This window comes from Chanodichthys erythropterus, chromosome 15 (genome assembly GCF_024489055.1).
Source record: "Chanodichthys erythropterus isolate Z2021 chromosome 15, ASM2448905v1, whole genome shotgun sequence".
In the NCBI taxonomy this organism is placed as follows: domain Eukaryota; kingdom Metazoa; phylum Chordata; class Actinopteri; order Cypriniformes; family Xenocyprididae; genus Chanodichthys; species Chanodichthys erythropterus.
In genome coordinates this window covers 30275393-30300990 of record NC_090235.1, presented here as the reverse complement: position 1 = coordinate 30300990, position 25598 = coordinate 30275393, and the positions used below count along the sequence as shown (strand labels likewise).

The 25598-nt window shown below is 38.9% G+C and overlaps 1 protein-coding gene across 1 annotated transcript in view; it reads left to right on the top strand.

The window, feature by feature from the left end:
• Positions 1-25598, top strand: part of jarid2b (jumonji and AT-rich interaction domain containing 2b) — a 121358-nt gene that overhangs the window by 93563 nt on the left and 2197 nt on the right. The window contains exons 5-17 of the mRNA XM_067411573.1: positions 2234-2401; positions 9247-9446; positions 14729-15977; positions 16872-17386; positions 19194-19286; positions 19604-19722; positions 19827-19897; positions 20021-20135; positions 20881-20986; positions 21092-21274; positions 21364-21494; positions 21778-21961; positions 25025-25132. Coding sequence (XP_067267674.1) covers positions 2234-2401; positions 9247-9446; positions 14729-15977; positions 16872-17386; positions 19194-19286; positions 19604-19722; positions 19827-19897; positions 20021-20135; positions 20881-20986; positions 21092-21274; positions 21364-21494; positions 21778-21961; positions 25025-25132 — 3242 coding nt within the window. The remainder of the gene's footprint in view (positions 1-2233; positions 2402-9246; positions 9447-14728; positions 15978-16871; positions 17387-19193; positions 19287-19603; positions 19723-19826; positions 19898-20020; positions 20136-20880; positions 20987-21091; positions 21275-21363; positions 21495-21777; positions 21962-25024; positions 25133-25598) is intronic.

Here is a 25598-nt window from a genome sequence, read left to right as displayed (position 1 = left end):
TAATGGAAGCCATTTTCTTAATTAGTTGAGCTGACATTAAGTGGCCCTGTTTGTTTTTTGGCACCTTCGTTCAATCTCTGTTTATGTTTTTAGAAATTATGTTAAAAATGAAGATTATCCTGTCATATTTGTTTGGCTTGTGCCATATGGAGTAACCATCATAGTGGCTTTGTTTCAAAGCAGGCTGTAGGCCTGTTTTATACATTAACATATAGAAGTTACATTATAGCCTATATCTATTTGGCAGGAGTTTCTTTCTGTAACTCATGTCACGAAGGACATCATGCATATTATATGACTGATAATCCTTGGAGAATGTGAGGTGGTTAGAGCTAATATTTCAAAGTATTGTAATATCTATCCACTCTCCAAATGCTTTATCATCTGCAGGGTCACGGGGATGCTAGAGTCTATCCCAGCGTCTCGGGCCACAAGTGGGGGACACCCTGAATTAATAGATATTGTAATATTTTACCTCAAAATTTGATCAATACTTTGATACTATCACTGGCATTAACATGCACAGTATTATATTAATAACCCAAAAACATGTAAGGTTTGAAACCACGTGTTATTTTAGTATTATTTATATATTATTGTAGTATTTATTAATTATCTGTAATTGGCTTTTGATTATTATATTATCCATTTTAATTTTAGTTTTTGTTATTTGCTTTTGTCAAGTCCATTTAATAGCATCTCGTTAAGATTTCTTCTTGATTCAGGCATTTTATTTGTTCCCCAAACAGTCAATCTGTCTCGGTTGCTATTATAAATGTTGTCACACGGACCATAACTATTAATGTGGCATGTCAAATGCTACATGTATGCAATGACATCACCACCGCAGCCACGCCGTCTGCAGCTTCACGTTAATAGAGAGCTAATAAGAGCACATTTGCAGGGCCGTGGCCGACACACTCATGTTTCATTCATGAGGCTGGCGGAGAACAGCACTAGATAATGATAATTGTTGCCCGGTGTAGTGCGGACGAATCGCAGACGTGCAGTAGTGCAGGTTTTTGCACTGATAGGGCTGGAGGGAGCATCTTTCGCAGCTAATGGGCAACAGGCATTTGACATGCATCACTTGCACTGTTTGTATGAGAAATATTGATGTAGATTTGGCTATTACTGGAACTTGTGTGTAATTATTTTTCGAAGCTATAAATAAAACTAACAATTTAAGGTTCATTAGTCAATATGCATTAATTAACATAAACTAACCATGAGCAATACATTACTGTATTTACTGATCTTCGTTAACGTTAATGAAAATACAGTTGTTCATTGTTTGTTCATGTTAGTTCACAGTGCATTATTAAAATCTTGTTAACATTAACTAATGTATTAGTAAATGTTGAAATTAACATTAACAAAGATTAATAAATGCTGTATAAGTGCAGTTCATTATTAGTTCATGTTAACTAATGTAGTTAACTAATGTTAACTAATGAACTAATGTTGACTAATGTTAAGTGTTACCAATAAAACATAGATTATACAGTTTTTCTTTTTACTTCAAAGATTTGTTTAGTTCAGTGTGTTAATTGCGGTTTCTTTGTAATTATTTGATAAAAAAAAACTTCTAAATATTTTACTATTGTTAAGATGTTAATAATGATATAATTATAATAAAAATAAATCAATTATGAATGTCTGTTTTGTTTTTTTTTGTTTTTTTTTGTTTTTTTGTTTTGTTTTGTTTTGTTTTTTGTTTTGTTTTTGTTTTGTTTTGTTTTGTTTTGTTTTTTGTTTCGTTTCATTTTGTTTTGTTTCATTTTGTTCCATAAGTTTCACGTCTTTCCTTGGTTTTGTATACTGTGTGCATTGCACTTATTTTTTTTTCTTTCAAGCTTTGTATGATCCAGGAGCAGTAGTGTATTATGGGGTTCTTCACATGCGGCTGCAATCTTGCAGTGTGCTGCTGGTTATCAGCTGGTGTTATTTAAAGCGTAGTTTCTCTTCAAGAGAAATGTCAGTCAGACACAGTCACTTGTGGCAGCAAATCTCTACTCAGCACACACAGAAACAGAGGAGTGTAATGTACTCGGGCTTCAACAGTCTCTAATCTCATCCAGAGCAGCAGCTGATTTTGAGAGGATTACAGTTGCAATAGAAACTGAGATTACAGAGCTGTGCCGGTTTATCCCATTTTCTTCGGCCACTTCTCAGTAAATGTGCTGGGCCTGTGGCTTCCTTAAACACTTTCTCTCTTTTTCCCGCCTCTCAGGCTCACCGGCATTACCCAGTAACATGGCCTACTTCGGCAGCTCTCAGGATGAGGAGGATCTGGATGATGAAGATGAAATTGAGGAAGAGAAACCACCCAGTGTGGCATCCACATCATGTCAGTCTACACCCAAGAAGGGCAAACCTCCTGGCAAGATCAACGGATTCGGTAAGAACAGAGGGTGAAAAACAATTGCTGCAAAATAGAGATAGTTTGTCTGTCTAGTTTACTGTGTAACTGTTTTTATAATTATAATTAAAGGTGCTCTATGTACGTTTTTGACTGTACTAAAGCATAAAAATACCATAATATGTTTGCAGATATTTATTAAACATGCTCAGTTCACATATATGTTTCTCTGAAAACCATTGCTACAGCCAGTTATTATACTTTGAAATTTGCGTTCTGTGTCGGAATTTCTGTTCCCGTCTGTGTAAGACCGCACGCACGTTGCCAATTTACCCAATAGTATTTCGCCACCTCGGGTTTCCCGTTGGCGGAAAACACATGCAGCGAATTGCAGCCATTGAAGCTAGCGAACAAACTGGGTCAGAGATCGCATATTCTACCCGACCTAAAAAGCCTCAGCATCCATCTAAAAATATCTATGAACAGGGGCATATTAAAACGTGTTATGAACTCATCATAAATAAATAAATAACTCAGAACTAATTATCTTACAGTGTGTAAGTGTCCTCGCCTTCCAATGTCAAATGATCTCGCTCCTGTTGCTTGTCTTCAAACTGGCAACCTGCGAGAGCGTCGAGTCTGATGGTGCGTTCACACCGGACCTGAATGAAGCGGTAAGCGCGAGTGATTTACATGTTAAGTCAATGCAAAGACGCGAATTGACATCCTGCGGCGCGATTCGCGCGAATGAAGCGGCGCGAATGACGCGTTAACCAATCAGGAGCTTGCTCTAGTAGTGACGTGACGTAGCGAGCTGAGGCAGAAATTCGAAACAACAATGGAGGACAAAATCATCGTCGCTGTACATCTTCATACATTTATAGAAACAGAAATAAAAAGGATCGTGTTTGAAAGAAAGTGAGTGAGGAGGTCAGACAATCTGATAAGTTGTAAAAAACGGTCTTTACTCAATTTGAGCTATATATATACATATATATATATATATATATATATATACATATATATATATATATACATATATATATATATATATATATATATACATATTAAGACTACAAGCCAACTAAAGACGACCAATTGAGCTTATTCGCTGTAATTTACAATTATTTCCCCACTGACAAGTTGTGTTTATTCAGAGGAAATGTGCAGAAGCAGTGGGAGAGTCTGGGACACATAAAGGAGCGGGAGAGCCCCTCTCATGACGCGAATTCGCGTCTGTTGTGAAGGGATTTTCACGCGCGAATGAAGCGAATGTCACGCGCGAATGAAGCGAGTAAACTCAAAATGTTCAAGCGTCCAACTACGCGCGAATAGCGCGATTTATTCGCGCAAGTCGCGTCTGGTGTGAACACAGCATGAGGAGGAGGGGGTGGGGCAAACTAAATTTTGAATTTGGACTGCAGTACTCATTTCAACCACTAGCTGTCATTCTAACATAGAGCACCTTTAACAATTACATGTTTAATTGGTGTGAAAAAGTATGCTATATCATAAAAATTGCATTTAATAATCTCATTAATATGATCTTAATTTAGCATATTAGCTTGTTTATATATTTAATATTAGCATATTATAATGATCTCTGAAGGATCATATGACCCTGAAGACTGGAGTAATAATGCTGAAAATTCAGCTTTGCCATCACTGAAATAAATTACATTTAAAGTATATACACTTAAACGTTTTTACTGTATTTTTGATCAAATAAATGCAGCTTTACTGACCCTAAACTTTTGAACGGTAGTGTACATGCCTTGTGCAAGCTCTTTGTGTTAAGTGGGAGAGAGAGGGAGAGGAGAATTGCTGCTTCCTGTGTGAAGATGGGAATCTTATGTTGGAGTGGGACATGACGCTTCCATCTTTCCACTCCAATTATCACTTTAGTAGGAAAGGCGGTAACAAGGTGTTTATGCATTCAGCTCACAGCTGTGCCGAGTAACGGTGGGCAACACGTCGCTGTACGCTACGCACACTCACACACCCTCAACAAATGAATGAAAATGAATGACAGTCCTATAAGACCGTTTGAGCACTTTATTCAGTAGATGCTGTGCGAGTTTAAACAGGGGCAGCAAGGTATTAGGGGAACATGTATGTTAATGGAACAACATGTTAACAAACAAAAATAATCTGTCAGTAGATAATTGAAAGCCAAAAGGCTCGTTTAATGTGTGTTTAACAGCAATCAGAGGATCAAGCTGCCATCTATATAGTATACATTAGCTGTGTAAGTATTTATATAAGTTTTTATTTAAATTTTTTTCTTTGAAACCTGCTGGCATATATAGTCTGAAGAGCCCCTCCAAGATTTGACCATCGCAGAATTTCATGCAAAAAAAAAACAAAACAAAAAAAAACAATAAAAACAATATTAACTCATGAAAATCCCTAATTCAGAGTCCAAACAAATAAATCAATCTGTGTTCAACTGTATTGCAGTGATTTCCATTGTAAAGTGAACAGGGATGGACCATATGGAGCACTGGAACACCTGGTTATATATAAGTGTTTTTAAAGGAAAAAAAGTCTAATATGAGGCCCATTTGAGCAGCGGCGAGAGTAATATTTAATATTTCCAAGTGATCTCTCCAAATCATTCATTCACAACCTTCACTTGTCTATTTGTCTTTTCAACATTTTCACTTCCAAACCGAGAAAGATACGGCTTTGATAGCGATCTAAAAAATTGTTTGTATATTTATGTGTTAAGCACATAAATATACAAACAATTAAGTCGTTTTAATGATGATATTAAACTACTATATATAAAAAACTGAAAATAATGTTGTTTTGTGTTATTTTATTTTTTGTTTTGATTTGTTTTTTGGTTGTTTTTTATTTTTGTTTCTTTTTGGTTTTGCTTTACTTTTGTTTTGCCGTTTTGTGGGTTTTGTTTTTTTTTTTTTTTTACTTTGTTTTTTTGTTTTTTGTCTTTGTTTTTTTATGCTACTGTATATGATAGATGTAGATTTACAGTTTGTAAACTTCCTATGAGGCCCATTTGAGCAGCGGCGAGAGTAATATTTAATATTTCCAAGTGATCTCTCCAAATCATTCATTCACAGCCTTCAGTTTGTCTATTGTCTTTTCAACATTTTCACTTCCAAACCGAGAAAGATACGGCTTTGTCAGCGATCTAAAAACTTGTTTATATATTTATGTGTTAAGCACATGGGACGACATTAAGTCGTTTTAATGATGCTATAAAACTACTATATATAAAATGCTGAAAATAATGTTTTTTTTTTTTTTTATAATGCCTGATTTCACTATTAGATTTAATACATTATTTTACTGGATATGCATTTTTTAAATATATTTTTGAGTAAATGCTGTCACTGATAATACTCTTATATATTGTAATTTTAGAACAACAGACATTGATATAATAATAATAATGAAACATAAAACGTACAGTATATATGCGTCACTGATAATATACTGTACAGATTCAGTGACAGCGTGCAAGCTATTGCATCTATTCGTATTGTGTATATTCTTGTTCATGCATAATTTAGCTCAGTTTTATTCGTCTCAAATTGATCTTGATTGCTCCAGATTGGCCCAGATTCAGGAATTTTCTCCTTGTTCTTTACAGTCTTAAAGTTTTGTCTGTGTAGAGCATACTGAACGTCCCAGGTTCAGGAAAGCCCCTTTCCCATTCTCTCTCTTTCTCTCTCGTGCTGTCTGTCCTCAGCTTATCCGGTGACTGGAGGCTGCCCGTTGTCTGAGTTGGCCCATGTCCGATGTGACACTTTAATATGGAGCACAGGCAAAGCTCCAGTCTCTCTCTCTGTGTGTGTCTCTCAGAGCGAGAGAAACCACAGTGCTCGGCTTTCATTCGCTGAACCTCAGTTACCCAGAGGCGTGTTTACATTTCTAAATTAAACACCTTTTATTGAGTTCAGCTGTCGGTAGCAGTTCCAAGTGCAAGCCTTACAGCGCGAAAGGCCGTCCGTTTCCCCTTTGCTGACATGCTCTGCTGCCTGTTGATATTTAAACACTGTAAAATTAAAGTGAGCAGTCATAAATACAGAGAGCAGTTTGAATATGTGTTAATTAGAGCAGTCCAGAGGGCCTGATAACAGACAGACTACCCTGTCCAAAAATTCTGAAAATGGTTATTTACAGCATTATCTGTAGAAAAAAAGTACATTTGCAAATGCATATTCAAAACAAATTTACTGATGAGAGGGAAGGACATTTTGTTTTGTGTTATTTTATTTATTTTTTATTTGTTTTTGGTTGTTGTTTTTTTTGTTTTCCATTTTGTTTTGCTGCTTTGTGGGTTTTGTTTTTTTACTTTTTGTTTTGTTTTTGTCTTTGTTTTTTATACCGCTGTATATGATAGATGTAGATTTGCAGTTTGTAAACTTCCTCAGGACAAAAGTGCTGATGGTAGTTTTCGTCTGTTTCGTTTCTTGCGGTGGAATGTGTTTCTCCTAATAGTTGTTACTTTTGACATGTTCTGTCACTCACATGTCTGTCAGAGCTCTTTCTTTCTCTGTAATGGTTTTGTTTCTGTCACAGCTATAGGCTGCCTTTGCATCTTTTGGTGTTTTATACAGTAGCTATATTCACAATTGAATACTAGTGTATGCTACTGTTTTTTTACTTTTTAAAATGTTAAGTGAAACAACAGGGAATTATTCCACCTATGATAAATGTTTTCTGCTACTTTATTTATGACTTTATCAAAGTGACAAATAGTTGTTTAGCCTTATTAATCCCATATTTTGGCTGGTTCTAACCAGAAATAGAATGTCAGGTTGAGTCCATATCATATGTTATTTTGTTTGAGTTTTACCATGGTCAAATGAACACAAACTCATAAAACATCTCATTATATACATTTAGAGTAGGAAAGACTTTAGATATACAAAGACGGTCCACTCGTATTACTATGAATAAGAGAAAGCGCAATGCGCATTGACTGGTCCAGCCTGAAAAATGCATTTTTTTTTCATGATTTCAGCATTTAGAAACAAAACTTATGAGACCGTTGTTGTCAGATATCACTGGTGATTTCAAATATGAAATTTAATCATAAGTTTGGTGAACAGCTTTGGAGAACTTGATGTTTTCCCATTCAAAGAGAGAGGAGCTACATTTGGCATTTCAAAGATGGCCGCTGAGTGAAATTACTTGCCTGAAAGGGACATTGCTAGTAGCTAACGACAACTTTGCCACAAGGCTATGCCTGTTCACATACTTCTAAGTATGAAAATGCGCTAGCAATGGTAAAAGTACATGCGGTACACACTGTGTGAAGTAAGGCAAAACTGCAGAAATGTCAAAATTGTTTTGTCAAAACTCTCTTGCATATCTCAATGTGTTGTGCACAAGTCTATACCAAAACACACTATGCTTTTACATAAAAAAAATAAATAAAAAATACACTGCAATAGTATGCCTAATGTATTCAGTGCATGATTCAGTGCAAAAAAATGGAACTGAGAAGGCAATGCAATACAATATTTTGATGTATAACCTCTGCAATTTATAAAGAATATTTGGTTACACTTTTTTAAGCTGTCCTTGTTACTCAGTACTTAAATGTATAGTTACACTGTAATATTAATTAATGTATTTACTATATGGTTAGGATGAGGATTTGGTTTAGGGATAATTGCATATAATTATGCAGTCTTCCCACACATAGACTTTACTTGGGTGGGCCGCCCATGTATAATAACGGCCGCCCAAGTATATTTGGAGACACATTTTTGCTTTTATTATTTTTATCCTCTTATACTTTTATGTCCGCGCAAGATAACGAAACCATCCGCGATCGATTAACTAGTCGTTTCGTACCTGCTCGTTATATGTGCGTCAGAACTGTTTACTCCGGCTAACATTCCCACAGGCGCTGCATTTTACAAAGTCACAAGGGGGCGCTGTTGCGCGTTCTACAAGCTCAGGCAACAGCGCTTCAGGCTGCTTCAAAGTAATTCTCAATCAATGAAAAGCGCAGATTTCATTAGCGATTGCTAATGAACTCAAGTTTATGAATTATTACAATGTCTACTTCATGGCCTTTATATAAAATGTTTTATACGGTTGTAAGAATCTGAAGGATCAGCCTGCAATAGTACAGACATTTCAAAATAAGCATCTCTGTGTATTTCAGGCTTGTTTATAATTAAAAGTCACACGCTAAGTTTTTTCTTTTTCTTTTGGGCATTATTGGTATTTTGGTTACACAATAAATTGTATTTAGCTTGATTTCCATTTAACTCATAGTAAATTAGTGTAGTCTCCCCCACAGGAAGAAAAGACTAAGAACTTTATTTGACACATAAATTATTCCTTATATAAATTTTACTAGTAAAATCTGTGTCCCATTCACTGAGAGAAACACTATATGACAGCAAAGAGAACATAGGAAAAGGTGAACCATTTAAATGCTGTAATTTTGCATAATTTACAATGCATAATAATGCGTAATATTAGTATGTAATTAAATGTAATATGCTATGTAAGTAAAATTAATTTCAATAAATAAAAATACTGTTAAAAATCACACATTATTTGTTTGTCACATGTAGTAGACCATTTTTGTGCCGTGGGTAATAGGAGGATTTTTCACTCACCTACCACCACAAGTATATTTCAAACCTGTAGGATACACTGAATTATGCATCATTTATAGTTATTACTAAAGTAATTACATGTAACATGTAACAATGACACTAAAATAAAGTGTTACCAAGGGTTTGGTTTAGTATTAGTTGCATGTAATTATGCATAATTATAGTTATTACCATAGTAACTACATTTAACATATGTAACAAAGACACTGTAAAATAGCGTTACTGATTTTTTTTGTGTATTTTAATAACCCTGTTATTTCTTTTCCCCAGTGTTAAATGGCCATAAGGTACACAAGGACAAAGAGCTCAATACCAGATCAAGAGGCAGAGAGTCGACTGTGGGGAGAGATTGTAGCGAGAGGTGTGATGCGTCTGGTGACATCTCCCACAAGCACACGGCGGCCACCGCCAAGAGCCACAACACCAATGGCCACAACTACAGAAGAGCTGCAGAGGAACTCCGCAAGCAGGTACCATCCGACTTGTCCATCCCAGTGTCAGTAAGAGCAAGCGATTATCCATGTAAGTTGCTTTGCACACTGACAATCTGCTAGTCAGTAGTGGGAACATCGATCCTGATGTGGCCCTCAGACAATCAGGCCACCACCATCTCCGGCATTAACGAGCTTGTCGTCTTCGAGGGCCACAAAACTGATTAAGTGAACAATGAACCTCAGAGAGCAGGGACAGACACATTACCTCAACTCATCAGCCTCTCAGTTTCTCTCTTTCTTTGTCTCTTTTTTGTGCCACTGACACTGTAATCTAGAGGATTTCAACGTGGGGTGAACTCATATATATACTGTATATTTGGCTCTATAAAATGTAAGTCAGTGTTTTTTTTGTTTGTTGCGTAAAGACTTATACAAACAGAAGTGTAGGGCTAGCTTTGGAACTGTTTTAGTCATTGTGATGAATCAGCATTTAGCAGTGGCACCTGTAAGTGGCGGTTTAACAGTTTAACCGCAATGACTGACACAATGTTAAACCCTTGAGTCGGATAAAGCCTGTTATTATGGCGACATGCACATAAACACATTACCACTCATCTGCTGTACTTAAAACAATAAACAGCACTGATAGATGCGGCATAGTCCGCAATACTGTGAGATTCTATTAGACAGCTGTTGACCTCTCTCTTTCTCTCTTTAAAAGCCAATTTTCTGAAGAGTGTTCAGGTGTTGAAGAGCTATGGCCTGTGCATGACATATTTGCACATGAGCTAAATGTTTATCATGCTGGCTTCTGTGTTTGTGTTGAGCTACTGTCCATTTCAGCAATTAACAAACACTTTTTGTAACACTGAGACAGTCTTACCTGATACACTGTTTTAAAGTATTTATAAAAACACTTCCATCCTCTATGGTAATATATATAGTCTTTGTAAAGTACGTCATTGGTGTGCAGGAACTCATTTTGTGAAGAGAAAGGCTAGAGGAATATGGGTTTTTTAATATTTCATCATTGTGCGATTTGGATTTTATTCATTTTATTTAAATTTTATTTATTTATCATGAGTGTTTGTCATTATGCAGATTTGCATGATATGGGAATAAGACCATTTTCATGCTGCTCACAGCAGGTGCAGGATCAGATTCAGCACAGCAGCATTATTATTGAACTGATTTGCCTTTGTGTGTGTTTGTGTTTGTGTGTGTGTGTGTTAATTGTTATCCCGAGTTACAGCTAACCCCCTACCCCCATGTTATTGAATGCATGCAAATATACATTTACACTAAATTTACAATACAAAGGAAATAGTCATATAGACCAAATAACACATTATCATATAGACAATGAATCAGTGACCTAATAATAACCCAATTAATTTTACAGTATATTAAAGGTGCTAAAGAGGATGTTTTGTTTTATACATTTTTGCAATATTACTTGAAACTGTCTTTACTAACTGATAAAAGACTATTTATTAGGTGCACTGAAAGGAATAATATTAATATACATCATCTGTGCACGAGGTAGGGCCTTAAAAACATCAGCCAATCCTTTACGCGATCATCGCGTAAACGATTGGCCCTCTGGCTTGTCAATCACTGCCATTACGTTCCTTGTGAGAGACGTGCACGGATTGGCCCTCTGGCTTGTCAATCACTGCCTTGACGTTCCTTGTGAGAGACAAGCGCGGCTGCACTCTCCAGTAACTTTCCACACTCTACAGGCGCCGCATGCAATGTTTTTGTCCGGTGACAGGAGTAACAACTGCAGATTATGAGTTACCTGCGGTGAGTGCGACATAATGAATCCACTAACACGACACAGCGAATGCCGGTGGTAAACACTCGTGTTCCAATACTCGTGCATTCATCACTAACAGTCTTTGGATTCTCAGTTGACAAAAAAATCCTCTCTCTCACCTTTAAAGGGTTAGTTAGTTCACCCAAAAATGAAATTTCTGTCATTAATTACTCACCCTCATGTCGTCCCAAACCCGTAAGACCTTCATTCATCTTCAGAACACAAATTAAGATATTTTTAATGAAATCCGAGGGTTTCTCAACCACACATAGGCAGCATCATCGTTGAACCTTTTGAGGTCCTGAAAGGCATTAAAGACATTGTTAAAATAGTTCATGTGACTACAGTGGTTGAACCTTAATGTTATGAAGCGATGAGAATACTTTTCGTGTGCAAAAACAAAACAAAAATAACAACTTACCTTGAACTTTTGTCATACACAGTTGACGCAGTGCAGTGCGTCCGTGTTCTACATTAGAACGTCAACTCATTATTGGCCGGCTCTTACATAAGCATCACACGCATGCATCGTGCTGCTCACATGTACAGCGTCGGCCAATACTGAGCTGGCATTTGGACATAAACATGGAACCGTTAAATAAATTGTTAAATAAAGTAATTTCTTTGTTTTTACGTACAAAAGTATTCTCGTTGTTTCATAACATTAACATTAAGGTTGAACCACTGTAGTCACATGGACTATTTTAACAATGTCTTTACTACCTTTCTGGACCTCAAAAGGTGCAATGATGTTGCTGCTTATGTGTGGTTCAGAAACCCTCAGATTTCATTAAAAATATCTTAAATTGTGTTTTGAAAATGAACAAAGGTCTTTATGGGTTTGGAACAACATGAGGGTGTGTAATTAATGACAGAAATTTCATTTTTGGGTGAACTAACCCTTTAATATTTTTGTTGATAGATGATTATTAAAGGTCTTTTCAATTTTATTTTATTACATTTTATCTGTGTTATTTGTGTTATTCTATTTATTTATTTTTTAACAAATTTGCACTAAATTGAATTTGAGGGAGAGCCTTCCCAACAGACATATATGCACTCGGTGTGTAGGGGGGAGGGGGGCTGGTGGAGGGCTGCAGATGTTCTCAGTTAATTCTTCTGCTATGCTGCAGCTGGCCTATAGCAACACATGATGTCATCTCCTCCCTCACGCTCACGTGCGACCAAGATCCACTTCAGAGAGCTGGCCTCTGTCTGTGTGTGTTCTCTTGTTTTTGTTTCTGGCTGTTAAGCAGGTTTAATAGCACGTCTCTGGCCAGCCGGCCTTTAACTACTCCGTCCTTCCTTCCATTCTCTTTCCTTGCTTTCTGTCATGTTTCCTCCAGCCTGCTCTCTGTTTCCCCTGGTTTCAAGGGGTTGCCCACTGGGGACAGTCCAGTGACCTGTGTTCTCTCGCCTACACGGTTTCTCTCTCTTCCACCTTTTCAGGCAGTCTGAATAATAGCAGGCAGCGTGCGGCAGGGCTCATTTGCACCCTCCAGCAGTGTTCTGGGATCAGTGAGCTCTCTAGTGGTCATGGCGCACATTACACCGAGCCAGAAGTGGAATTTCTGCTGTGCAGTCGGCGCACAAGCTCTACTCAGCATCCAGCACACTCAAGACATTATGCTGAGTGGGATTATCATTACAATCACATTCTGCGCTTTCAGAGCCTTGCAGATGGGGAGGGGCGTGCCGTAGACCACTGACGTGTTATTTCAAAAGGGGGCGGGTGTGATGACGGGGGCTACATAGACATGGCCGCAGCTGACATCATGCTACATTTGCTTACTCTACCTGCAGAGAGCATCCATCATGCCTGCCTCTGGGGCTGGAGTCTGTCGCTTTCTTTTATATTCTCCCCCTCTCCCTCCTGCTGCTTTTTTTTTTCCACCGCCGACAAGGGGAAGCGATTGATGAAGGAGGTCACATTTCAGTCCCCCTTATCTTTTAATAGCCTCTCTTTGTTGTTTGGCTGCACCTGATAGGAATACAATACAGCCGATGTCTTACTTCAAAGACACTCAGCAATCTCCTCGTCTATCCGACAGTGAACCTCTGGCCCAGAGATCACCGCAGTCTGGACACTGTTCCCACAACACAGCCTCTCATTAAGAGCGTTCAGAGATTTTAAAGAGAGAAATATAGTGGGAGGGTTGTAAGAGGGTGTGGCACAACATCTAAAGACCTATTCACAGAGTGTGAATTTATCACAACAGGCATCAGACAAAAATCAAAACCGTGCAAATAAAAGAACCCCTTCAGATCAGGTGTGAAAATTCACATTGTGACAAAAGCAACTTTTTTTTCTTTGTGTAGGTCTTGGTTTTCTTTTGTTTTTTGTGAATAACTGACCAGTAAGATAAAGGCATAACCGGCATTCCAGTACAAAATTAGCGCTCGCCAATTGTCGTATAAATGCATATAAAAATGTAATTAAATGTCAGTAAATTTATTTGGAACTGAATCATCTGCAGTATGTAGTTTGAATTTAATTGAAAGAAGAGATGACAAAATTTTATTTATAACAAGCCATCTGCTAAAGTGTTGATAAGTTGGTTTTGGACCCTGCATGGGGCTATTGACATTGATTGCCATGCATAAACTATTCATCACAAACATTGTGCAAAGAAACTTTGTGTATCTGACTGCATCATTCATGTGCTATGCTTTTCAAAACACTGTTTTGATTAAAGGCTTGTCCAGAACTTGTCGAGCCAAAAGTCAGGACTCGTCCTTCCCATCCGATGAGATTACTCTAATGTCAAGAAGCACATCGTGTTTATTTCACCTGGAGTTTTAGCCCGCTAAAACCCTCCGGCTGCATCTTCTTTTCATGCTTCTGTGAGAACACACACATAGGAAATCAAACCCTTTTTGCCTTGCCAGGAAAAATAGAGCCAAAGAAAACAATGTGAAGAGAGAAGTCGTGGCTGACTATGTTTGTAGCCTGGCATAGTCTAATTCCCATGGTGGCTGTTAAACAATGAGAGGCCGGGCGTAACCCAAGCTGCATCTGCTCTGCTGTGAAGTTTATTGGGGGCCTCAGATCAGCTAAAAGCACAGATCCTTTTATTTGGGCATTAAAGCCAAATTTGAAGAACTTTAGTGTACTGTGTTGTACTAAAGCCAACTATGAATTGGTATTTGAATGGGATTTTATGATTAAACTACTTCTAAGGATTTTTTGTGCAGCTGTTGGCACTAAATAAAACATTCCTTTCTTTTTTTTCTCCCTCTATCTAGTACACTTCCCCTCCTTCTAATTCCCCCCACCCCCCCACTGTTTTCTCTGGTTTGGGGTTTTTGGAGCTCTGTTGTGGTCTGTATTGTGTGAGCAGAGACATGCCTGTCTTAGTATGCAAAAATACATTAGGAGCTTATTCTGTGTAGTCAGAATTGAGGGTACGGTTTGAAAATTCTCAGTTCCCTAGTAAGTTGCATCGATCCACTTTAGGTAACATGATGATAACGTTTTTTTTTCCTCTGTTCACCTCAGGTCTCAAAAGTAAATGGACTCACACGGGCATCATCAGTCGGCACGCACACGGCCGGTGCCAAAAAGCAGAAAGACTTCCGTCTGCCGTCCAAAACTGTGAAGTACACAGCCACCGTGACCAAGGGCCACGTCACCTACACCAAAGCAAAACGAGAACTGGTTAAGAAAGCCAAACTCAACCACAGCAAGCATGCTGTTTCTACTGGCCTCCGTGCTTACAATAACAACCACCACCATCATTCTCATCATCCAACCAGCAACGGCCATGGCCGGCCTCAGCTATCTCACTCAGGAAAAGCCCAAAGTATCAATGCAAAAACCCGCAAACAGGTGCTATTATCGAATGGGGTGCATAAGATGACTAACGGTGGCCGGCTTAATGGCAGGCTTAATGGACGCCACAGTGCCAGGGAAGAGGAGGTAGATGGCCGACAAGTGCGGCAGGGACTGCGGAACTCTAAACGCAGAAGTGATGCCATTACGATCCTTGGAGCTGGAACTGAGAGTGATGAGACCAAAACTAAACTGCATGTTAATGAGGTTAAGAAAGCTAAACTGCAGACTAGCCCACTGGAAACTCGCAGCAAGAAGGCCCTGAGTCAGTTCAAGCCCCCCAACACCATCACTATTGCACATAGTATCACTGAAATGGCTGCCTCCCCTACTCAGAAAACGGGTCCTGCCCCTCCTCCATCTCCCCCTGCTGCTCCAGCCTCCCCAGGCATGCCCCAGAACCCCGCAACCCCTGAGCCAGCACGTCAGCGGCCCAAGCGTGCCTCTGCTGGCAAACTGATGTTCATCAGACAAGCACAGCAGAGGGCCCAAACTAACCCTGCCCTCAATCGGACCACATCCACTACCTCAGCCAACAAGTCCTTCAAACCAGCAGAGCCCACACACACACCTCCACCACGGCCAGACAGAGACAGGGAGCGTGAAAGGAGCAAGGCAGGGTGGGCGACCCTGGGGGAAGTGCCCATTTTCAAGCCCAGCTCCAGGGAGTTCCAGGACCCTTTGGTGTACCTCGACTCTGTACGGGAACGGGCCGAGTCGTGTGGACTGTGCAGAGTGCTGCCACCTCCTGACTGGAGGCCAGAGTGCAAACTCAACGACGAGATGCGTTTTGTGACACAGGTTCAGCGCATCCACAAGCTGGGTCGGCGCTGGGGCCCCAATGTTCAGAAATTGGCCTGCATTAAGAAGCACCTCAAATCTCAGGGCATCTCAATGGACGAGCCGCCTCTTATAGGTGAGTTCCTATAAAACCTTTTGATTACTGCTGCTTTTGTTGGTATAAGCCAAGATTTTCTCAAATACCACCCTAATCAAACATACCTGAACAATTTAATCAGGATAACTTGAAAATGTTGTACAGGTGTTACTTCATATGGTTGAAACTAAAATCTGCAGGGCAGTGGCCCTCCAGGACCAGCGTTGCTCATCCATGGGCTTGGGTAACCCACATATCATATGAAACTTTAGTTAATAATTGCATATCAGCCCGTCAATGTTTTCCTTAAGTCAGTAAAGGGGTGAGAGACAATTTGTTTGTCAACTATGTTGTCAAGTCTATTATCTGCCGGGGGTTGGGAAACCATATGTTAAACCAATTGTCCATTTCTCCAGAATTTGTCCTGCACCGTTACAAGCTTATGTTTTAAAGCAGCTTTGAGCCATTGCTTTGCTTCAGAATTATCTGTGATGTTTGAGGATCCAGTCAGAATATACGGTTGAAATAAATGTTTAGTGAGCCTGTAAGAATGTCATTGGTATGCTGCAATAATTCCTACGAGAGTTATAAACTCTTGGTCATTGACCTTTGTTGGTGCTCGCTCTCCGTCAGTTCATTAGCTCACTTTCTCCAGTCGGTATGTTTCGTTATGTTTCAAAAAACAAATAAAGATGCTACACCATTTTCCGCCATCATATTTAGAGAATTAATGAGCTGTGAAATGTAATGAATTTTAATTCTGGAGCTGTCAATACTCATTCGGCAGCAGATGGTTCAGTGTGTCATAGTTGCATTGGTTTAGTTGAGTTATGTTTGGAAACGATACATTAACTGTTAATATACATTTCTAACATACAGCTTGTGCATTAAACATTAACAATAATTTCTTCCCTCTCTCTGTCGCCCCTTCAGGTGGCTGTGAAGTAGACCTGGCTCGTTTTTCTGAGCTTGTCTGCGACATGGGGGGAATGCAGCAGGTGATGGACCTGAAAAAATGGAGCCGGCTGGCCGACCTTCTTCGCATTCCCAAATCAGCACAGGATCGTCTGGCCAAGCTCCAGGAGGCCTACCTCCAGTACCTGCTCTCTTATGACCTGCTCTCTCCTGAGGAGCACCACCGACTGGAGCAGGAGGTGCTGGCAGAAAAGGAGGTTTTGGAACGCAAGCGGGGACCCCTGGAGGGCCACTCGGATAGCGGCCAGCGGTCTCTGGTTCTTCCCCGTTTCGAACCCAAGAATGGACTCACCGGCCTCAACCACCGCAATGGCTTCCGCAATCACAGCAAAGAGCCAGACACCCAGCGGCAGGCCGGCCGCCGCAGACTGTTTGCTCAGGAAAAGAAAGGGGGAAAAGTGGACAGTGATGAGACAGAAGGGGAGGCAGAAGAGGAAGGTGTTCTCAGTGACCAGCACAAATGTATATACAAGGTAAAGGATGTGATGGGCACACCTACTGATAATAGCTCATCGGCAAGCTTACGTTATCGTGTTTCCATTCTGAAATGGCAGTATTGTATGTCAAACTTGTTTCCTTCACTTTATTCAGTCAGTCAGACTAGCAGATGTGCCATTTCCTCAGGTAATGAAGTGTTTAGAGAGAGCAGAGAGAGCTCACCGCTGAGCTGCCAGAGAACGTGCCAGAATATCAAGCGTGATGGCTATGTTCATCTGTACACAGTGCCACACCGCTGGGGAATAAAGGAGAAAGGCTTAATATGTGATGTGTTTTAGGTTTTAATGCTGCTGAGGTTGGCTCTACAGTGGTTGATGGATGTGTCTCTGTGCTGTGCTCTGCATCGCAGATCTAAGCTTTATTTCAGAGCTATGTATTCTCTTTTGACTTGTTAAGCTACCAGTATGAGCATCTGTTTTGTTCCTCAGACAGATTTAAAGGTACAAAACACTATGGATCTTTTACAAACTTTAGTGAGCTGCCTGCCTAGGCAATATTTTAGATATCGTAGATGTGTTCCCGAATAGAAGCAAAATTACAGTGCTTAGAGATATCTTATTCTGGCCAAATTAGTCTCAGCAGTGTATGCACGCTTTTTTCTTTTGTATTTTTTATACAATTATCTGCAGAGAGTTCTAATTTTACTCAGTACAATAGAAAAGTTTCATCTAATTTAAAACCATTTCACCCAGCATTTGTGCATGCTATGCATTTTTTTGTGTTTATTAGCATATCATGTTATTAGCTTAGCAATATGCTAGCATGCCAAAAGTGCTTTTATGTGAACCACACCAAAAAGTGAATTAATTTCAAAATTGATTCTGAGTTGCTGCTTATGAAGAGTGTTTAAATTCATTTACTCCTGAGGTTTCATTTTAGTTAGCATGCTGTGTTTAAATTCATTCACTCATAAGTTTTTGTTTTGATTAGCATGCTGCATTAGAAGGTAGCTTGCTAAAGTAAAAAGTGAGGCAGCTCACTCAAATATGGGGCAGAGCATATGTGGTTCTTGTGTTTGTGAAAAGACCTGTGGTAAAAAAAAAAAAAAAAGAGACTTATAACTGTGGGTGGGTGGGTATCGGTGAGAGTGGCTGTTTTGTGAGAGGGCTTGTTCCCAGGCCCTCAGCCTCCTGGTGTACGTGAGGCTGAGTTCTTAGCCATAGTCTATGTAAGGTGACTCCGTCTGCCTCTCTAGCCCTATAAAAATACCCCGCTGACTCTTATAGCACCCTGTCTGTCTGTCTGTGTGTTGTTGTCTGAGGTAACACTCACTGCTGGGCGGTACTGTGAGAGTGGGCCTCTTTACAGAATGGTGCCTGAATATAGGTCACAGCTCAGCTTCACACACACACAGCACTTTGTTCATCTCCAGTGTGGTACCTGGCAATTGTCTTTGTCTGTAGTTATCTGTGCTGTCATGCGGTTGAAGAGTGAGTTTGTTTTTTTCTCCAGTTGTGCATGTAGTTCTTTAGAAGAGGAAATAGACAACTTATATAGAACAATGAACTTGACACCGATGTATAGGAAGGAAATGAAGTACTATCTTTAAAGTATGTCAAAAAGCATATGTGTGTGTTAGCTGGACCAACCTATAAAGAGCAGGTTTTAGAAGAACACACATTTATGGTACCAATATACAGAATTGAATGGCAATTTGACACATAATTGAACCGTAAGCTTGTTTTTGATAGCTGCCTACAGCTGTTACCAAATGGACAGCTTATGTCACAGATTATTGTGCAATTTTTCTTACTGTGTATTGATTTTTTTTTTCTTTCCCAGGGGAGATCGGTATCTTTGACCACCTTTTACAGAATAGCAAGAAATACTATGATGATGTGCTTCAACAAAGAGCCTGGGGCTGCTGAAGTTGAGGTACACACATACTTCCTGTATTTTAACCATTCACCAGATTTTTAGTATGTAATTTTGGTGTAAAATGTTGTTTCTGATCGCCCTAGTGACTAGTATCCACACTGAAAAATCAAGTATTTCAGGGAGTGTGATTATTATATAGGCTAATAATAGCTGTTCTATGACAAATTGTCTTAGCATATCTTCGTACTTTCCCTGTTGCATATTTTATAAGCATGTCCCATGACAGTTGTATCCTTGTTTTCTGTCATATTTCCTGGTTTCCTTCATCCTGCCATTTCTTTTCATCTCCATCTGTCCTGCTTTTCTTTATATAGCAAGATTACTGGCGGATAGTGGAGCAGAGGGACTGCCATATAGCAGTGCATTATGGGAAAGTGGACACAAACACACATGGAAGTGGCTTCCCTGTGGGCAAGTCCGAACCCTTCTCCAAGTAAGTGCTGCTTTCATTTAAAAGATGAATTCAAGGCATGATGGGAAGATGTGTTACTGTTAATAAAAATGATGCTATCATATTCTCTCTCTCTTTCGCTGTAGGCATGGATGGAACCTCACTGTCCTTCCCAATAACTCTGGATCCATTTTGCGCCATCTTGGTGCTGTGCCTGGTGAGTCCACTATTGTTGTCTGTAGCAGATGAAGTATACTTCTCTCCACATCATTTTATGTTCCTTTGTTGAACAAGTCATCACCCCCCTCTCTGTCTCTCTTTCTCTTGTTCTCTCTCACAGGGGTGACTATTCCCTGGCTGAACATCGGCATGGTCTTTTCTACCTCATGCTGGTCACAAGACCAAAACCGCCTTCCGTACGTTGATTACTTACACACTGGTGCTGATTGCATTTGGTAAGTTTTTGTTTCCAGGTACTGTGGATACACTGACATTAAAATAATTGATTTGAACATTTGCCCCATATAACGGCATTGGGCTGTTAGATGATGTACGTATCGCCAGCAAATTGATGTCTAAATAAAAATAAGTGAAGTCTTTAATTAAAAAAAAAAATACAAATAAAATACTATTTTTATATATATATATATATATAGTTATTAGTTTTTGTTTTTTCCTAGATAGCTTTTGTTTTAATATTTTTTTTATGCAGATGTAATGTATTTTTATTTATTTTTTAGTTTTAGTCATTTTAATAATTCAACTTGTTTATTTCAGTATGTTGCCAAGGCACCATTTCTAATTTTCATTTTAAGTTTTTCATCTAATATTTTTATTTTTCAGCTTTATTCAATTACTGAAAATTATTTTTAACCATTTAAGTTTTAGTTGACACTAATAACAGTGATGTCAGTGTAAAAGTGTAATGTTTTATTAATGTCTTTCCTAACTGAGCTGTATTGTAATGTTTTACCTCTAGAAGGCGCTGTCCTATTAAAAACGCAGTCGCTTACTAGACTAGTGTCAGCTGTGATTTTGTTTTTCTTGTTTGTTTTTTTTTACGTGCATGACTCATCGTGATAAAGCCAAGGCCTGTTTTCATGGCAACAAAGCTGGTTTAGGAGCCGGCAGACTAGGCCTGTTGCCTTGTGTCGTCCAAACAATGATGCTGACAGAGAAGTTTTGCCTGTCCCATTACAGGTATTCTATTCCTGCTGAGGAAAAGACAAAGCTTGATAAAGTGGTGCACACACTGCTTCAGGCCAACGGCACGCCGGGACTGGAAATGCTGGAGAAGAATGTTATGGTAAGTTATATTGTGAATAAAAATAGCATTACCTTTTTGTGAAATTTTGAGTCTGCTGTCAATGCTTATTGAATGTAATGCTTAAACGTGTGTGGATTTCTCCAGATTTCTCCAGAGGTGCTTTGTCGTGAGGGGATAAAGGTCCATCGTACGGTCCAGCAGAGCGGGCAGTTTGTGGTGGTCTTCCCCGGCGCATTCGTGTCCAGGGTGTGCTGCGGCTACAGTGTGTCTGAAACTGTGCACTTTGCCACACCACAGTGGATGAACCTGGGCTATGAGGCTGCTAAGGTGAGACTTTCACATTTTCCACCTCCACCTGCAGGACGACATATAGACGTTTACGAGATGTTTAGATGATGTTTGCACTTCTCCCACAGGACCTGAAATGCAGGCGCATAGCAAAACCCTTCTCTATGGAGAAGCTACTCTACCAGATCGCCACAGCCGAGGCCAAACGAGAAAACAGACTTGTGCTCAGTACAATCTCTTCTCTTCTCAAAGATCTCAGGTGAGCACTGCAAACCCATCCTGATGTGGAATCAGTTGAAGTCATCCTGTTTCTGAAATAAAATGTTTTAAAGAAGACCTATCTTGCTTTTTATATATTTTCAACTACTGTGGAATTTTGCTGTTTGAGCATGAAAAAGGTCTAAAATATGAAAGTAAGCATAAAAACCTATTCTAGTAGACTCCAAAATCAAAACTTTTAAAAGGGTATAATATGGCCCTTTTTTTTTACATTATAACCAATGGCAAAGCAGTTGTCAAGAAAGTGTGCTGATGTCCTACAGGAACATAGAGATGAAGCAAAGGCAGGAGCTGTATGAGGCAGGGCTGCTTTCATCCGCACGCTACTGCACTCATGACAACAACCAATCGCCTACTGACACCAGGAAGAAACCACGCAAGTGGCTGGCGCTGGAGTCATCCGAGAGGCGCTGCCAAATGTGCCAGCACCTCTGCTACTTGTCTATGGTGAGATTCAGTAAAGATTAAACTGTTCTGTAGAGCCCAGTGTAGTTTATATACTCTACAAACTCTATTAAACTTAATTTGAATGTTTATTTTGTGCTCTAGAAGTATGTACTTCAGCTTTGACTTGAAACCATCACAAACTCCCAAATTAGTCCATATAAGCCCAAAAACATTCCTGTCATAGTATATCATGTGGGCACATTTGACACTTAAAGGTGCTAAAGAGGATCTTTTCGTCGACTGAGAAACCAAAGACTGTTACTGAGTTTTTGAAATGAGTGCATGCGTAAGAATTTCGAGGGAACGCCTCCCAAAACTCATGCACGAGTATTGGAACACGAGTGTTTGTTTACCCCCGGCATTTGCTGTGTCGTGTTTTTTGGATTCATTATGTCGGACTCACCGCAGGTAACTCATAATCTGCAGTTGTTATTCCTGTCTCCTGACAAAAACATTGTATGCGGCGCCTGTGGAGTGTGGAAAGTTACTGGAGCGCGCAGCTGCACTCTTCACTCACAAGGAACGTCATGGCAGTGATTGACAAGCCAGAGGGCCAATCTGATTGGCTAATGTTTTTAAGGCCCTACCTCGTGCACAGATGATGTATATTAATTTTATTCCTTTCAGTGCACCTAATAAATAGTCTTTTATCAGTTAGTAAAGACAGTTTCAAGTAATATTGTAAAAATGTATAAAACAAAACATCCTCTTTAGCACCTTTAACATACTGTGATTTGGGATGCACTAATTCATTTCTCATAAACTATTTAGATTCGTTAAAAAATTGTTACAAAATTAAATTTTAATATAATCAAAATTAAGACAAAACAAACTTTAAAATAATGTAAAACATCTAAAATGTAGTGTGAAGATTGCATTGTATTTCTTATTTTAAATTGTTCCCTCAACAGTTGTCATTTTAATTTATGAACCAGGGGTTCTCAAGATCTTGGAAAACCTGGTTATGCAGGATGAGGGAATTTTAAGTGTTATGTCTAAACTGGAAAAAGGTGCAGCACTCACTCTTAAAAAGCTCCAACTTTATTGATTAAAAGATATAATGTTTCGGCCGTTCAAGGCCTTCATCAGACAAAGTGTTATTTCTAAACCGTGCAAAATAAAAAATCTTCAAGTCATGGACATTTTTATAATGAATATAGATCTGTTCAATTAGACAGTTATTTAATCTATAAAATATTTTATTGAGTAGGAATTGCTCAAATTAAAATGAGCAGTTTTGTCATTAATAGCAGAAATATTTTGAGGGCCCTTTGAATGCCGTCTTTCACAATGGGGGGCCTTGGAGTCAAAAGGGTTAAAGGGTTAGTTCACCCAAAAATGAAACTAATGTCATTTATTACTCACCCTCATGCCGTTCCATATATGTAAGACCTTCATTCATCTTCGGAACACAAATTAAGATATTTTTGTTGAAATCCGATGGCTCAGTGAGGCCTCCATAGCCAGCAATGTCATTTCGTCTCTCAAGATCCATAAATGTACTAAAAATATATTTAAATCAGTTCATGTGAGTACAGTGGTTCTATCTTAATATTATAAAGCAACGAGAATATTTTTGGTGTGCCAAAAAAACAAAATAACGACTTATTTAGTGATGGCTTATTTCAAAACACTGCTTCAGGAAGCTTCGGAGCGTTATGAATCTTTTGTGTCGAATCAGCGGTTCGGAGCGCCAAAGTCACGTGATTTCAGCAGTTTGGTGGTTTGACACACGATCCGAATCATGATTCAAAACAAAAAATATTCATAACGCTTCAAAGCTTCATGAAGCAGTGTTTTGAAACTCAGTGTTTTGGCGCACCAAAAAATATTCTCGTCGCTTTATAATATTAATATTGAACCACTGTACTCACATGAACTGATTTAAATATGTTTTTAGTACATTAATGGATCTTGAGAGAGGCAATGTCATTGCTCACTGAGCCATCGGATTTCAACAAAAAATATCTTAATTTGCGTTCCAATCGTATGGGTGTGGAACAGCATGAGTGTGAGTAATAAATTACATTATTTTCATTTTTGGGTGAACTAACCCTGAACTTTACAAAACAACACAAACTACATTCCACAAGACAGCCTACAGCATATGCTATATTAACCATAGTGTTCTATAATGTCATTTTTTTTTTAGTATACTGTAAAACACTTTTTTTAATTGTCATAGTAGATTTGTCAGTGTGCTTTGTATATTTTTACGTATAATTTTTCATTGTTACCGTGTTGTCATCTTAACAGAACTTAACAGATCTCAAGGTCTCTTTATTTCATACCCGCAGGTAAAATTGTTTTGCAGGATAGAATTTCGTTGTCCAACAAAAACACATACAAGACATAACAATTTACAACAACATACTATTTAATAATATCATGACAGGCTGCACCAAACACATGCATATACCTTCTTGCATTTAACTAACTATTGCATATTAAAACATCTCTCTTCTTATTATTATTTAAAACCTCAATTGCCGCAGGAACAAAAGTATTCCTGTAGCGTCTCGCTTTCCATCTCGGGGCCACAAACCGGCAACCCGAGGGAAGTAACTGAAACCCGTTACTTAAGGGATGCAGCTCATCTCTTAAAATAGTACTTGCCTTCCTGTACAACTGAGTTGTATAAATGTATTCTAGAGTCCGTTGATCAACTCCTATTATCTTACTCGCCCACTTTACAATTTGATTTAAGGAGTTCTTGTTCTTCACTGACTGACTCCCATACCACACCACAATGGAAAATGACATATTATATTCAATAAAAGTAGAATAAAACAATAACAGCATGTGTCCATCAATGTGAAATTTAGCAAGCTTCCTAAGGCAACTCAGATGCTGATGACCTTTCTTACAGACCATTTCACAATTCAAATCAAATGTCCGTTTGGAATCAATAACTATACCTAGGTATTCTAGAGTTCAATCATAGCTTCTATTTTACTTCCAGTGCTTATAATTCACTTTCAGTCATCGCTAACACATGAATTACTGAGTGTTTAAAATGAGTTATGAATTTAATTGAGCTAATGGTTGTTATTAATGCTGCAGGTGGTGCAGGAGAATGAAAATGTGGTTTTCTGTCTGGAGTGTGCGCTGCACTATGTGGAGAGAAACAAAAGCTGCCGCGGCCTCAAGATGATGTACCGCTACGATGAGGTAAGACGCATGACCAGAAGCATACCTGCAGGGGGCACTGTTGTGTTGCTTTTGCTTAGAGGACTCTCAAGGGTTCAGCAACCCTCCTAACCGTACTGTTGCTGTCCTTTCCTAAAATATTGTGTGCTGGCAAATTTTCCACATACAAAAGTAGTGTTCTGTTACAGTTTATTTCATCGCTGTGGCTCAATAACTAAATAGTTTGCTGATCAATTTGATTTTCAATGAAACTGAGAAAAACTTGCTCTCTTTCTCCTCATCCTCGCATGAATTCACAGGCTTCCGTGGAACATTAGCTTATAAATGAATGTGTAAACACTGAATTTATTGTCTGCCATGTTTACATCCAAATGACAGCATGCTGCACGGCATCTGGTTATTGTTCATTTGCACATGCGAGTCAGTTTGGGACTGACAAACCAAACCAAAAAAAATCAGATCTGAACAATAAATCAGAATTGAGCAC